This window comes from Daldinia childiae, assembly GCF_008694065.1.
Source record: "Daldinia childiae strain JS-1345 chromosome Unknown Scaffold3, whole genome shotgun sequence".
NCBI classification, from domain to species: Eukaryota; Fungi; Ascomycota; class Sordariomycetes; order Xylariales; family Hypoxylaceae; genus Daldinia; species Daldinia childiae.
Genome location: NW_022984644.1, coordinates 3,344,888 through 3,361,537, shown reverse-complemented (window position 1 = coordinate 3,361,537; position 16,650 = coordinate 3,344,888). Strand labels below are relative to the sequence as shown.

At 42.9% G+C, this 16,650-nt stretch overlaps 3 protein-coding genes across 3 annotated transcripts; 1 reads left to right on the top strand and 2 right to left on the bottom strand.

The window, feature by feature from the left end:
- Positions 1 to 3,708: 3,708 nt before the first annotated feature.
- On the bottom strand, positions 3,709 to 5,855 carry GL218_03631 (putative transcription factor; the record flags this gene model as incomplete). Its single annotated transcript, XM_033580202.1, has 3 exons — positions 3,709 to 4,248; positions 4,403 to 4,603; positions 4,662 to 5,855. 3 exons carry the CDS (start codon positions 5,853 to 5,855, stop codon positions 3,709 to 3,711), a joined length of 1,935 nt encoding a protein of 644 aa, XP_033436741.1.
- A 5,958-nt stretch (positions 5,856 to 11,813) lies between these two features.
- Positions 11,814 to 12,146, bottom strand: GL218_03630 (Papain inhibitor; the record flags this gene model as incomplete). Its single annotated transcript, XM_033580201.1, has 1 exon — positions 11,814 to 12,146. The coding sequence occupies one exon, from the start codon at positions 12,144 to 12,146 to the stop codon at positions 11,814 to 11,816; it is 333 nt and encodes a 110-aa protein (XP_033436740.1).
- A 2,300-nt stretch (positions 12,147 to 14,446) lies between these two features.
- On the top strand, positions 14,447 to 15,682 carry GL218_03629 (uncharacterized protein; the record flags this gene model as incomplete). Its single annotated transcript, XM_033580200.1, has 1 exon — positions 14,447 to 15,682. The coding sequence occupies one exon, from the start codon at positions 14,447 to 14,449 to the stop codon at positions 15,680 to 15,682; it is 1,236 nt and encodes a 411-aa protein (XP_033437490.1).
- Positions 15,683 to 16,650: the final 968 nt, after the last annotated feature.

Here is a 16,650-nt window from a genome sequence, read left to right as displayed (position 1 = left end):
TGTCCGAACAAAGGGGTTGCATGAATGTATATGATATTTATCGTCTTAATTTGTTAGGTTCATAGTCCCGAGTACCTAAGGTACTATAACTGCTTTTTCGTCTATTGCTAGGTCGCATCGATGAGAGCGAAACTCGCTGCGGTATTTCCCGGACCGACTATGATCGCATAGTATTTCTAAGTAATCGTCATCATCACCATTATTGAGAATCGAGAATTGACAATTGATAATTAACAGGTGATATGCCAAGCCTAAGTCTAGTTCTCTACAGAATCATGTAATGATGAGTTGCCGGTGCTACGATTACAAGGGCAAACATCTGCGAAAGATTACGCCTAAAGAGATTAAATAAAATCACGGCAAATTCATTACTATCACGGGAGATCAATACCGAAGGTTCGCCGATCAATCTATTAGTTTCGGGAACGCTGGGCCGCTGGCCGTATCCGACCGAAGACCGGCCCCTTTCCTCATTGCCTCCCTCAGAATCGCGGGACTAAGTCGAACAATGGTGGCTCTCCAAGTCTTTCCAATCGGGAAGGGCGGCCGCTCCGGTGTAAAACTCGATCAACACACGGGGAGCGCCATGTCAGCACCGTTCTTAACATATATTAACAGATATTTCATTTATTTCATTCAACAAAAAACACAGTATATAAGTTGATATAGTTCGTAAGAACCTCTTTCAAAAAGTAATCGCGCTAGTCTTTTCCAGATGAAATTGTTTATTATTTTTTTTTTTTTTTGTAGATCCTACCTCCATGTAAGCAAGGTTCCTCTTGAGGAGGTTTGAACTGACTGATTGGCATAGAGCAACATTCACTAATCGACCCCCCTTATCAACTCGACACACTGGTCTCAAATATCCTATATTATCTGCGTTAGGTGGGGGCGTTTCGTCGTCGTGGGCAGCGTGTCTGATTGATTGGGCAGCATAGCGCGCGCGATCACTCTTGAAGGGTGAATCCCGCGGAGTTCTCAGTCTGGAGAAGTCTCCCTTCTCCCTTCTCTAAGAGAAGCTTGATAAGTTGTTTCGTTCCTTTTACGAAGACACCAAGAAACCCAAGAAACCCAAGAACCAAGAACCAAATGGTAAGACCGCGCGTCGATTCTCCCCCTAATACTGACCGTATCATGACAACACACGAATTTTTAGGCTTAGGCTTAGGCTTAGACTTAGGCTTAGTCTTAGGAAGTTGACTCCCGATAGCCCCAGCCTACTCCAGCCTACTTCTCCGGAATACTCCAGCCTGCCTAACTCAAGTCTCTTGGCTGTCATCCTCTAGTGTTTTAGTGTAGGATGTGTAGGATGAAAAGAGACTTCGATTACGAGACCCTCATTTACCCTCCTTTACCCTTCATTAACCCCCCGCCACCCCACTTAGTACATAGCTTCAGTGGGGCAATGGGAAGACCTGTGGGGAGCTCTACCTTGACTAGTAAGGCCAAACGAGGCCTGAAGATGGGTCTTAAAATGGTTACTCCGACGCGGCACGGGACGGCTCGCCCTGCAGGTACATTTGTACGATGAAAAATGATACTTGCCGTTTTCACCCTCTCGGTTTAAAACAGTATGAAAAAGTATGAAAAAACCACCATTTTATATGAAAATTTCAACTTGAAAGATTATTATATATCATGACAAATGACAAATGACAAAAACAAAAAGGATTAATTATGAAATTATAAAATCATATAATTAATTTTTCATAATTATCGCTTACGAATAAATAAAACGATAACTCAGTAAATTTCATTATTTAGGTATATATACTTACCTATATATATATATATATATCTTATATATAGGTATATATCAATATAACGTTATAAGTTCAACCTCGCGTTCGGCGTTATTTTTCCTCCTTCTCGGGAATGTAAATTGATCTTCGTAAGCCCGCAGATGCGCAGGCGGCAACGCAGCGTCTAAGAATCTTACTCATTCATGCTTGTTAAACTTGCATACAGGAAGAGGTACATAAAGAGGCCGCAGAAAAAAAAAAAAGCCATGGGAAGTCGTCGTAATCGTACAAGGGCACATATCTCCCCCCTCCCTCTGCCCTATCTCTACCTCTTATGTGTGGACGTCAAAATAAACGGCGCACTCCACCAACATACACATACACATAACATATCATATAACACATAGCATAGTAGCATAGTAGCAACAGTCCCGTTGGTGGATCTGCAACTAGTTTCGACGGCACTATTATGCTTATCTATCCCTCATGTCCGTCTGTATCTGTATGTCTGTATGTCTGTCTGTCTGCCGCATACCCAATCCTACGTCATGAGCATCTGCAGGCCACAATCAAATCGACAGGCTCGCATCCATTTTGCCAGGGCAACTTTAGACTGGACTAGACAAAAAAAATAAAAATATAGGTCACCATGGACTGACTTACCCGATAGGGAGGTGGATCAGCACTAGCCTCCGTGACATAGTTTACATGGACATGAATGTTTTAGGAACTATTATTCGTACATATACGCACGTAGCGTGTGTGTCCCTGGGCATGGCATGCCATGGCATGGCATGTAATGTAATGTAATGCACGTATGTATAGAAGGACAGGGAAACTTGGGAAACACGAAAGAGGAAAGCAGAATTACGTACCCCTGCGACACCGGAGTGGCGGAAGCAAACCTTAAGGCCGTTAGCGACGACGGCGATACTGCTTAAGGGCTAGATGCTGCTGAGGAAGTGCATAATCTGTTTCTACCAAGTAGATTCTCTCTAGGTATCTCTCACTTCCCTCCTTCTCTTTTATTTTTGTTTATTTTATTTTTATTCTTTTTTACCTTTTTTTCCTTTTCACGATATGTGATATGGTAACGTGGTATTTCATCCCTTGATCTCTCTCTACCTGGAACAAGCTTCAATATACCCAGGTATTGCATCATATTATTTATTTATAGTTAAGGTGATAAACATTTAGGTATTGTAAGAGGTACTCATATTGATAGACATAATAAACCATCACGATGCGTTATACCTACTCCAGCTAGCCGGAAGTCACCGCGCCTCTGACTAAGATGATTAGGGAACCTCCGCCTGCTGAATAATAGAAACGGTGATTATCACATGATTTATTGTAAAGAAGTCCTAGATTATATTCATCCCCGGGGTTACCATGATTACATCATGCTATAGAGTATTAAGTATGTGGTTCGTGATGGAGATGGGATGATCGTTGAAGGATTCCTATTCCCCTAACCCTAATAGTGTATAGTATTTAGCAATCCTATAGATCACGATCGAGATAGTCATCACCAATATACATACATAGAACACGTTATAGCATATTTAATTCAAACCAATCATAAATATTAATTATAACACAATATAATAGATTAAACTTTTTTCTATTTTTAGCCGCCGAATCTGAGAAACTCCGGCGATGATCTGTATATGCGCTTGTCTACATAAAATATGCTGCTCTAGCTAGGTCTTGCTTGGACTGTTCAAACAGCCAAGCGGGTCTAAATTGCATGAAAAACTCCCGAGATAATGTTTCCCTTCTTTCTATGCTTAGCGCTGTATCCGTTATCCATGCTGCTGGCAGAGTGACTCGACTCGGCCTTGACCCAAGTTGGGGATGTAAATATCCTATACTCCTTCCTTGCAAAAAATATTACAATGATGACTTCACCTGCATGTGTGAATATCGTGAATATCTATCCTATACCTCGGTCAAAAGAAAAAGGTCATATGTCACTGGGGTCATACCCGCTGGTCTCGTCCCACTCTTGTAGCGCCGCCACTATGTTCGTTGTACATCGATGCCAGTATCCATCTGACTCCTCAATATAGTCTAACGCGGCTCGGAGTAACCGTAAAGATGCCACTGCACTGCTCGTACTTTCGCTCTTCAGTTGTGTAGAACCTTTAAGCTCGCGGCTGAGAGCTTTCATAGCCATCACCACAGGCCACGCGAGGAACGTGGCCTGCAGGTTGAGAATATCGCGGTCGAGCTGCTGACAGGGCCAGTTTAGACGCATAGTAGTCGCAACTTTGTAGGCAGCAGCCATCGAGCGTTTCTGGCTTTCGGTAGCGGCTAAAATCGGATATCCTTGCTGCTCTACCAACTTGACCGCAACCTCATGGAAAAAGATTTCAGTACCACGTAGGTTCATGTAAACGCTGAAAGCTATTGGATCCTCGCGGACCGATTTGGCGTTTAGATGCATATGTAGCATCGCAAAGCGCTCTTCTATTATTCTCACTATATTGTAGTGACTATCCCACTGTGAATAGAAGAAAAACGTCAGTAATTGCTTTATTGGATAAGAGACAATACCAAGTAGAATTTTGAAAATATGGGTTGTATATTCGAGGCTTATAAGGAACTAGGGTTTAAAATTCCGATTGTTTGTAATAAAATCCAGGGGAATAACTTACGAAACCATTTCTTGTTGATGCGTACTCTGCTAGTCGTCCGTGGTCGAAACATTTAATAGCAAGCTCCATCATCAAAACGCAGCCTGCAAATGATGATAATTCGGGACAGGGATCAGCCGTTAAATTACCCAGATAGGGCATTTTCGTTGGGGTGAACTCAGACGTTAGTAAGCCGGGCGACGGGAGATAGATGCCAAATCCCTAATTCGAATGGTTAGTCGTCGATCCTGATCTTAGTAGGAGCTGTGATTTGACATACATCGGCAGCACCCAGGTCACATTCCATCCCAGTACGCACGCGAACGAAGCCTTCAAATATGTACAAGCCCCAGAATGAGCGTCTCCGTTCCTCCATGAGCATGGGGTCGTCCGTGGGCGGGAGATACAGTCCCATGTCCAAGCTTACATCGTCATGCTTGATATTTTGGTCCATTTGATGCAATCCCATCAATTTTGACATTCTCACCGCGCGTCCCAGCGTCAGCCAGGCTCTCGTTAGTTTATGATCCATGATTTCGAATCTTATGATAAAGATGAGCGCCTGAAATAGGTTGAGATTTGCCGTGCCTCCTTCTGCCGCTTCTCGTTCACATTGCTCGGCATAATTGCGAGCCATGGTATAGTACGTATTTTGTAAATGATGATATTGTAATGAGATGGTGCAGCCCATTAGGGCCACTGCATAACTAAGAGCACGAAATGCGGGTGAGTTTCCATTAGTGGAGAGCTCCGCAGTAAAACGTTCTTTGCTCAAAAAAGGCAGATAATAATAAATAAAGTCAAAATAGTTCTGATGTAACGCAGCCAAGTCCCACGCCGGTACTTCATCTTCATGGCTGGAAGATGGCATTATTTGAGGCGGGAAGGATATGCTAGGCGGTGTTAGGGCGGTTGGGCTCACGGTGGGCTCGAGAAGCGGGAGCGATAATGTTGTCCAGTCTAATGATAAACCGGAAGTGCTTTCAGGATAGTCGTTACAATTGGTGAAAAGGTCCATATCGCTCCCGTCTATAGAAGATAAACTTGTCTCACATGGGAGACTAATATCCATTTCCATAGCATTGCTTGGTTGGTTGGCAGATTGTGATATCTCTGTGATAGTGGGATCTATCATAGTAGGTGTTGGAGGTTTTTCGACATGCGGAGGAGTAGGAATTGTATGACTCCTAGGCATGGAGAGGAGTGCTTCGGCCTTGGCTAGTCGGTCCTCAAGCTGTGAAAGTTGTGCTGGCAGATCATCTCGAGTCGAACGCCGCTTGTTATCGTAACCGCATCGTAAGCTTAGACGAGTACATCTTCCACATCTAGGTTCGGCGCGATCACATCGAACTTTACGCTCTCTGCAAATCTCGCAAGCTTGACGGCCAGATTGTGTTCCTGTTCCAGTGCTCTCTTTATTACCCCATTGCTGTGGTGTCATAGAGCCTCTCCGTGCTATATTTGCCATCGTCATTGAAAAAGAAATGGTTGGTGTACTTTTTTAGAGATAAATAAGATAGTAAAGGAGGGGGGGAGGGAAGGGTATAGAGATATAGATGTATAGAGATGTTAAATGTGTAGATGTATAGAAGTCCAGAGGTCTAGAAGTCTAGATGTATAGAGGTATGGAGGTCTAGATGTATAGAGAGATATAAAAAAGGCTTGCCAACTACAAGATAACTACACGATTACCTTATGTATATGTATAGGTATGTATCTGTATATGTATCAAGATTATGTATGGCATTTAAATTAAGCTTAACTGGAGGTTCGCATTTAGCGTCAACCACGATCAATTATACTACAACCGACATGCAGCCGATGCGTGTCAGAAAATTGTGCTTGCAGACACTAACCCTTTAGGCCACCAACATGCGTTCAAGGTTGCCAATGTGTTCACTGATGAATGCTAGGCAGGAGGAGTACTTTCTACCGGAAGATCAACACTACCCAGATGGGTAAGCTAGTGTCATATCGTTCCCTTCCATGGCTATATCTGGGTCGCGGGATATGAAACACATCGTTTTTGAAGCAGATCTCTCCTGCGGGTATGACAAGATCCCTTAGAACCTCGATACGCTTACAACGACAGGGGAAGGAAATCAGATAAAATTAAGGTTAGTATATGTATAGTAGTATATGTATACTCATACGTAAGATAGAGCTCACCGAGGTGGGAATACATATATTCTGATTGGTTCAGAATTCTAGCAAAGTCAGATGATGCGCATGCTTAAATGCTTCAAGGGTGTTATAATTTAACTTGCCGAACCGTAAGGCTCTACCTTTTGTCTTATCCTACATGTGGGCTAAGCCCAAACCCCGGTATATAAAGACGAAGGGTCTCGTCACTTTTTTTTGCATAAGTTAGGTACCTACATGCTTAATACATAAGATATGCACCTGTGTCGTCGTGATATGACACTAGATAATGTCATCATTATGTATATACTGAAGAAGAGCTTACCAATCAATATAACCACCACTACACATGGCTTTTCTTCTACGGATTTATTGGCTAATTAATGATTTTAGTTTCTTATTAATACTCACCCTTATGCCTAAAGACCATATAAGTTAAATATATATTCAAGGACAATAAAAAGTTATTTCATTACACATTAGGTACTCACGTAGATATCTTCTACACTTAGCTACCCAATGTATTAAACTCACTAGGCACTCGATGAAAGAGTCAAGAATTTCGTAAGGATCTGGGATGCCGGTACCCAGTCTATGTGGATAGGTCCATATGTAACGATAAAGGTACATGGGCGGAAGGTGACAAGTGGGTCTATACATTACGTTCGACGTCCTGCACGATATCGACGGACTGGTGTCGTTATTCACAGATGGCTGGCAAACCATAAGGCCGAAGGTTAGATGGCCACTTCAACAGATGGCATAATGATATGCACAACAGCAACTCTTCGTATCATGTGGCCCTACCTTTAACTCCTTGATCGGCTACTCAAACATAGCCACTGATCGCATTCATGATATTTCAGAAAGATCACAGCGCTGGTAGCGCTGACCTCAGCGGCGGCGAGCATCTGAAGCAGATGAGAGCGCTTGGTATGATTTCTCGGCGCTTGGCTCCTATCCCATTAACCCAGTTAACCCCAGCCCAGTGGCAAATACGTAGCTTTCTCTCCGTCCTTCGAGAAAGCCAGCATAAAGCCTCTCTCTAGCATAGCTACCGGGGTCGAAGCCAGTTGCCACGTTTGTGAGGAGGATTCCAGCCATTGAAGCACCTGGCGCAACGGCTAAGTCATACATGAAGGGGTTAAGTGTAGAACGGAAGGTGAATGGATCGGCCTGTCCTTCGGCACGGGGATATCGTGGGCGCAAACTTAATCCGGTTCGAGATGAACGAGATCTCGCCAGGGTGGTGTGGAGATTATGCTCTGTGATAGGGTATGCATAGCCGTAGCCGAAGGCAGTCATGGATTCTCATCATAGCGCCCGTGGATCTTCTGCACAGCTACTCAACCCCGTAGAACCATATATAAGGAAGAGGCGGATGGCCAAAGAGGGATCGTTTAGGATTAGGAAAGGATCTACTCAAGGAGTGGCAAGCCGAGAGTAGGTCTGGTATGCTCTTGATATGTAACAAGAGGTCTAGGCTTCGAAGATAGTAACACTGCGGCATCCTATAAGCTGACACGAGGCATGATATCGGGTAGGCTTATAACTGCAGGGACATTTGTTTATAGTTTTGGACGGGACGATCCGATTGGATCGGAAGATATTACTCGCACAAAGATTGATTCTATGTATGTATGGATGTATGTATGTAGTTTATGTATAAAGAACCCTTGTATAATATCTTGTATAATACCTTGTATGTAGGTAGCTTACCATTCTGTAGCGGGACATTATAAGAGTCACCCCGGTTAACTAGCCCTTTTTTAAAATAAAAACGGGAACAAAAAGGTTACATACCCTAACCTACTTCAATTATGAATGATCACGGTGTTAAGTTACCGTTTTTATATAATATAGTTACTGTATGATATAGTACAAATATGAAATTCGTACCTTTTTTGGGTCAAGTAAATGGTCCTCTCACCCGGAGATGCTTAAGGAACAGGGGGAGGTAAGGATATGTATGTTCCCCATAAAAGCCACATTACAGGGATATAACCTAGACATATCCAATCAAAACATAATATAAATAAAGTGTATGCCCTATAAGGAATCTTCATTCCGTCTTAAACCAATCGGACTTTTTGTATTTTTTTTAAGGGTTTAGTTATGTGCCTCACTCGCGCTTCGGGTGATAATGCACTAGCATCTACTGCTGCAACTACTGCATCAACGCTCCATTCGCCCAGAGGAACCTTGTAAATGACCTTACGACCCTGCAACCTTACGACCTTGCTACCTTACTTACACCTTACAAGACCTTGTAATGACCTTGCATATCTCAATGCCCACAGACAAAAAGTCTCTACTTTTTAGGGTAGCAAATAAGGAAGGTCCGGTCCATTTTTATAGGGCATCACATATGCGAATTAAGCAATTATCATACCACTTATATGGAAACATCATTTTCAAAAGAAAACTAATTACTACTTTATATAGTTAATTAATTAGTTAAGGTAACTATCTAGGTAGTTAACTATTCTTTATACAGTTTACTTTGAAATCCACCCCCAACACTGCCAAGCACGCAGCTCCTCTTCATACGCAAAGTCTTTCCTAATATTACTTACCAGGTTCTTACTTACCCATAAGCAACTTATGCATGCAAATTGCCCAACAACAATTGGTGCTTACGACCATATTCCCTTGTCAGCATCGAAAGGCAAGGAGGCTCACCAAGTCATCGAGATTCACGTGGTTCGTTGACTCAGACTCCACTGAAATCCCGATCTAGAGATTGTTTGCAAATATCCGGCTCGCCCCGACATTGGTGTCCAGTGTCCTGTAATTTTATCTGTCGGGAGTAAACTCTGCCAACCCGCTCGACCAGCACCGAAAATATGTGCCCAAGCCTATTTCTTCGGCTAGTGGGAACCGAAACATGCCCAGATGCAGCGAAAATCCTCGATACCTAAAGGTTCACCCATTGAATCCATCGTTAACGATAGCTTCCTTTCTTGACCCTCGCAGTAACCCGTCTCGGTCGTTCCACCGCATCCAAGATCGTGCCAATACGCCCCGACCCGAGATTCGAACAGTCATACCGTCCCGCCTTTCCAGTGACCACTGATTTATATTGCTTATATGGATATATTTTCTATTATCACGGCATATCATCACAGCATATTATCACAGGATAAGTCTTACAGGAACAACTCATAGTGAGTTGTATACCTCAAAATTCTAGTTAACTACTTACCTACCGACATAATGCAATGATCATTTAGTGCTGATAGTTTCTTTCGTAAGCATCATAGTAACACTTCGGAAGATTCGGCAGAGATCGCCCAACCAGGTCGAATAATAGACGGGAAGCACAAGTCCCTCTTGATTACGAAGGAATAGCGTACATACATGAGGAATCGCTAGAAAACAGGCGATATCGCTTGTCAGAAAAGGTCTCACGTGACTAGGCTGACAAGAGTCTGCTGCTATTCGAATTACCTATGGACGACCATCAGACGGAATATCTCCTTTGAGATATTGCATAATGTAACCGTGGGGAACTACTGAGGTTGTAAAGCCAAGTTCAATAACTGATAAACTCCCGATTCTCTCAACACTAGCAACAGCTCATAGGCTCTGATACGAAATTTTGAGACGCTGCTACTTGGTCAGCCCCCAGAAAAAGGAGCGCTACGACGGATACTGCGATGTGACCGAGCAGTGGGAAGGCAACCAGGTTTTTTCGCAAGGAATCACGAACCTAACTTAATCCGGACTACTGGCGTATATGCATGTAACTAAGGTTCTTATCCAGGTATCTCAGTGGCTCACGGCGGCTTTCCCTACACCAGCCGTAGCGTGAACGAAACACGCAAAGTACGACGTGGATTGGCCCCACCTAATCATGGGTCGACAAGCCTAGATATCCCTTTCGCAGGTGAATTTGAGGAAAGCACATGATTGAGCAGTTCTTGATAACCCTTCTATGACTATATTGCCGGCAGATCGTACGGGGAAGCAGTGGCGACGAGCATCTGCGAGTACATACGTAGACCCCTGAAAGTATCAAGAAGCCTTGTCTGTCCTAAAAGCATCGAGATGGCTGGATCAAAAGAGTAACGTGGATGTATCTCCATAGTCCCACATTAGGCCATGTTGTTAGTTCTTCGCGAGACGACGTTAGTTTTCTCGGTTCATGACGGAGCGAGCTAGAGATATCAATTTCCAGTCGTGAAGTAATTATGCATGAGTTCGCTGTACGTACCTATTTTACATATAGGGCGTAGCCTGTTGTTAGAACCGGATGACGTGAGTGCATTTACATTCGATAGGTTAGTAAACTTATATCCTCGGTATTGTCATATATCATAGATATCTGGAACTGGTTCATTGAGAAGATATTGCGATATAACAAGTTTAATCCACTTATTACGCAAAATAGATATAGGGTAGGAGGTCATTCTTCATCTAGTCGGAAAAGCTACTATATAGAAAGAAGGAAAAAGAAAAAAGACCGACATATAGGTACTTATTAACTAGAGGATATTTTGACTTTCTGCTTCCAATCATAATAACTAAAATGAGTGACTATCGATAGTTGATATTCGATGATATACTAGAATTCTTTTGAGTAGTAATAGCTACCTGCCTAGTGAAATACTGTTGTTTTACTGTAAGAGCATTTAGGACAGATTCATAAATAAATGAACACTTAGTAAACTATAGAGAGACCTTCACTAAACCCAGCTAAAGCCGAAGATATACAATGTAACGGCTAATGGGAACAGAAGTGCAATTAATTAAACGCAGAGTTATGCAAGAAGTTAAGAAGTCTTTCGTATACAGCTTATCAAACCTAGCCCAATATTACAATACCTTTAAGGGATACCTTAGGTAGTCTATAAATACCAATCCCGGTATAGAGGGTACTGAATATTTACAACTCATCAAATGCAAGTCTAAAGGCCCTAGAATATTCCCCTAAAGTCTCGGTCGTTACGTATAAACACAAATGTATAAAAAGAGGTACATAGTGTTGAGTATGCAATGCAAGTTTATATTGGTCTATAAGTTCCCTCAGCTAGTATATCCGGTTCCTGACCGGTGACCTCGGAAACGGACAATGGGCCGGCCCATCCCATCATGACAGTTCTCAGAATCGCCGAGTTCTTCTAATTCCGTTTTCGCAACCCTTTCTATGCCTATGACAAATGCCCCCAGCGACAAGAGAAAATGAATATATGCGGGTTGTGCGTCCCCCTCAGCACTGCTTGCCAACCAATAATATGTACAAGTAAATCGCATCGTAGACACCATCTAGGCAAGTATATCCGGCCGTTTAGGCGTACTCCCAAGTAACCTGGACGCGTCCCGCATCCAAACTTTCAAGCTGCTCGAAGACAGAGGGGGACACGTCAATGCTGTCGCCAGCACAGCCAGGGCATTTGTCCACAACCGTGGCACTGACGGTCTTGCCGTTGTAGTTGATGTTGATTGTCCTTCCACAGTTTCCGTCCTGGCTGGGGGACATGGCGACAACGGCTTCGCTCTCCGTGTTGTAGTTACCGCATGCGCCAAGGCCTGGGGCATAGTACGTCATGTCGCCGGAGAAGGCAACGGATGGGGCAACAAGGGCACCCAGAGCAAGGACGACTTTGGCGACGGTGTACATTGTGGATAAGACTAAGTGTTATGTCTTGTGAGTTGGTATTATGGGTCGGTTGACAGTTATGTCTCGATGTAGAGTCAAGGAATGAATGGCTAGTTGCTGGCAACTCTTGGTGGTCCTGCCTGGAGTAGAAGAAAAGAATGTGATGGTACTGATGGTAATGATTGTGTTGATGATGAGGCTCTTCATTCAAAGAAATAGAGGCGGCACTGAGGGTTTAAATAACTTTCCAGCTAAGCTTACATTATTATTCTGTGTCATCATTAACTGGTTACTTATTCAGCGTACTTCCATGTTTAGCTATCATTTTGCATTCAAGTAATTACATCCAAACACCTCAGACGTTTGCTAGCTACGACAGGGGCATTATGGTAGGACAGCAACGTTGAGTTACTGTATTGTAAATTAAGGTCGTTCAAACCAGGGGTCCTAGCCAACTCACTGTCAGGCAAGCTCATTAATGTGAGGAAATCGAGGGCATAGAAGGGTCTGAGTAGTTGACGACATCACCTATGTTGTTGCATGGAAAGCTTCCGATCTAGGCAGGTACATGTGCACGGCTTACAATCCGGGGCCGCACATGGGGTATCTATTTTAAGCCGCTAAGATGATGAGCATACATAAGGCGATACGAAGTAGTGGGAACTACGAGATAAACAGAAATTGTCGTAGGGTATAGTTGAATATTAGGTATTTATGAAGAAGAAAAAAAATATATATATTAAGTCTTCTTAATTTTATATAAACAATCAACAGGTTTTTTTTTTTTAATTCCGATGGCAAGTAAGGGTGAATAAAAAAGAACCCCAAAGTCAATGCAAACTCACTAGCGAAAACAAAAGAAGCTTCATTAAGCGTGAAAGGGATTGTTTGTATCTCATCAGACTGTTTCTAAAGTCTTAAACAATTTCGATTGGATGAGCAGGGTCAAATCCTGCCGTGTTCGGGGGAATACGTACTAAGCCACATGCGCGGGAATACCGAGCTAACTTCATTTAAATACATTTCCCCCTTTAAGAAGCTAGTTCCCGTTCATTGCAAGGGTTAAAAAAGCTTGATCGTGAGATTATAATTGATTGCGCCACGTTCTCCTCAAAGCCGTGGTACAACAAAATAAGCATCGGATTCGAATGCTTGGCGATCTGCACTCGTTTACTTTAATATATTGTTGCAGAGTTAGTGTTCCACGTAACAACCTAGTTTCATGTAGGGACGATTGTAAAGAGCTTAATATATCCTACGATGGAGTTTCTCTCGTTCCGTCACCGAACTCAATTCGACATTATTACTAGGTACTATCTAATAAGTAAAATTATGTAACGCACCTAGTGAATATTTAATTACGTCCAATGATACTTGACTCGTAAACTGATTGCTAACTAACTATATAAATGGAGGAAATGTTGTTAGATTAAAAGTTATCTGATTAAATAAGTAAATGCATTTCCACTGCATTAGTGGCGGCTGATACCTTTTTCACCCTATCATACTATTCCCTTAAAGCCATTTTTTATTTCAGAGATGATCCTCGAAAAGTTCGATTGAAACGATACATATGCCGTGGTACGTTTATTAGCGTTGAAAGGATTTGTATCTTACTGCAGCAAAAACAGGCAATGTAGCATGATTCATAATATGCCGAATTATCAAGAAAAAAAAAGAAACCTTTGGTTGATTTAGAAGGGCGTTTTCTAGAGCTAATAGACAGAGATCTTGATTTTCCCTTTCTAAGTCTTTGTTGCTCAATGTATAATTCATACTCTAAAACCCTCTTTTTAATTGCGACCGCAGTGCACCACGAAAGGTACTCGCCAGATAATCGTAGCGAAATGCACCTGTTACGTAGGTAACCATAAAAAATACTCGTTATTAGTGGTAATACTCCTACAAGGCCTTTTTACAATAATGTCAAATAATAGTAACTACTATCGAGTGGATAGAGTCATTAGGTTAGGCACCTAGAGTAGCCTTGGCGGCTGACAACACTAACCAAATTTGCGGCTGAAAACTAGGACTTACTCCTAATGTCAATGTTGCCTAATGTGGACTGTGTTCCAATACATTGGAAGACATATTCTTTAACAACTATCAGACTGTCAGGATAGCTGTGATTAAACAGCAACTTGTTCGAAGAAACAGTCTTTGATAGTTTCATGTGTAGCTGTCTATAATAATCATCATCGGGCGCATATGATTTAATCTACAAACCAGTCAGCAACTCGACACAGCGACAGCTTATTTCCAATCGATCCAAGTTTTCTATCTCAAAGAATATTTTAAGACTCATCTACACATTCAACACAATGTCTTCAGGGCTTCCCGAAAAACCGACTATGGAGTCATTAGGCCTTCGAGAGTCTGGGCTCTATTTTCCTACCACTGCAAACAGAGTCGTCAACTTTCCTCCAGATGTGATACGACAAGACGCCTTGGATACGCGAATTGTCGTACACGGCCGCTTTCCTGAACTAGTTGAACGATTTCTGGCTCATAAGCGCACACACGGAAGCTCTCTAGAAAAGCGGCTATATGGTCCTGATTGGACCTGGCCGCAACAAGTAACGAGACTTATAGAGAAGCGACCCCTATCTTTTGTCGGTGGAAACGACTCAACTCTACTACGTACCGGGCAATCATTCCAGATGGGAACCAAGTTTTGGGATTCCATAGGTGCTGAAGGTACACCTTACCAGAGCCTAGAAGAATACTTGACCTACGATGAGATCATGCTTGGCAGCTTGATCGGAGTCAGCAGTCCGAGTTACTTTATTAATGATGGCGCCCGGTATAACAATGGAAGGCCCCAGGACGATGGAACATTTGAGTCTAGGGGGATCATCATCGGATTAGTTGGGCCGCGATTTGAGCGCCCACAGCACATGGACTCTAACCTCATTCTAGATGGTGTGGTAACGAGACAACAACATCCTGAACTCACCAATATATTTTTGGATTTCCTTGGCGTAGGAGAAAGATCGGAGTTGCATACGGATAGGTTCTCTATACCAGCCTATATCGCGCGTATACGTATTAGTGCCGAGATTCTGCTTCTAGAAGCAAATGAACGCGCGCTGGCCGTAGGCCGAAAGGCGTATGTCTACATCGTAGGCCTCGGCCTCGGTGTATGGGCATACAATTCGCTGCAGCCCGATTTATTCGTAAACGCTTTCCAAGAGTCATTATTGGTTCTAGGACAGAAGCTTACTCATATCGGAACACTTGAATTCGCATGGATTCCAGTGTCAATGGAAACCCAGGAACATTTAGCCGGTGCCGCATTGCCACTGGGCATAGCTGCTAGATTCTCAAGGCGCAATCCAGCTCAAAAGTTGGAAGACCACAGAGCAGACCAGCTTCTTGTCTTATCTTACGCGTGGGATGGTAATTCGTTCCCTGGCAACGAATACTGGGAGGGAAGTCTAAGTGCTAGTGGTGATCCTGCAGCGGCATGTATGAGTACAATCCCTGAACTACATAACCCCTTGGTCAACCCGGACTTCACCAAGCGAATCTTTGTGGTAGACAGCTCGGAAAATTAAGAGAAACAGCGATTTATACTGGACCTGATACGGGGGTTCTGGTACTCTAGGAACATACTTTAATATTAGAAGAGCATAAAATTAGAAGATTCATATAGTTCCATAGCTCTATAAACTCATACCTAATACCTACTCTTTCATAAGGGAACAATCTTTATAAGATCGGAATGAATTCAAAGTTATGAAAACCCTCATAGATCTAGTTCAGAAAACCTAGACGCTTCTATAAAAACCTATTGCAAAGATAGAGAGGCACTTACCATGAGTAGTATCTTCTTGGATGTATGAAATATAGATTTATTAGCTGTATTACCTTTCCAATTACCTTGTGACATCTGTATGAATCATGACTCCTGCATCGACATGCATTTTATTGCCTACACCTATTGTATACCTATAACTCAATGTTTTGAATGATGTATATTGACGACAGTCCCCACCCCCGAAGGAATTCGACGGGGTACTTTACAGCCGCCTGCATCATGCATATACTATAGACATGCAGCCTCTATACCAACTATAGTACTAACTATACTCATAGCATTGTATACTCAGACTAGGGCTGCCCGATGGCACCGATGACATTGGACAGGGACGAAAGTGCATGTCCACATGAGAAAATCACTTAAGAGACTTCTTGTCGCCAAGTTCGCGTAAAAATATCCATCGATTGGCATGGAGACTTACATGTAATCTGTGGAACTGCACCTAAGGTTAGGCACGTTGAAAGGACCAACCAATTTGCCTGAGTTGCGTGATGGAGAAGTTTCCCTGGAAAGGCGGACGCGGTACCATGCAAGCCATCTCTGACGGCTTTCTACGATGCATGATACCAATGTCAGACCGAATCTGCCAAGTAAACATATCTGTATTACTTGACCCCTTTCCCGGTGAGTGAACGATGTGTGGGACCTTCGACGGTATGAGGATGTATTACAATGTGTGGCTTTTGCCCAGCCTTTCCTATT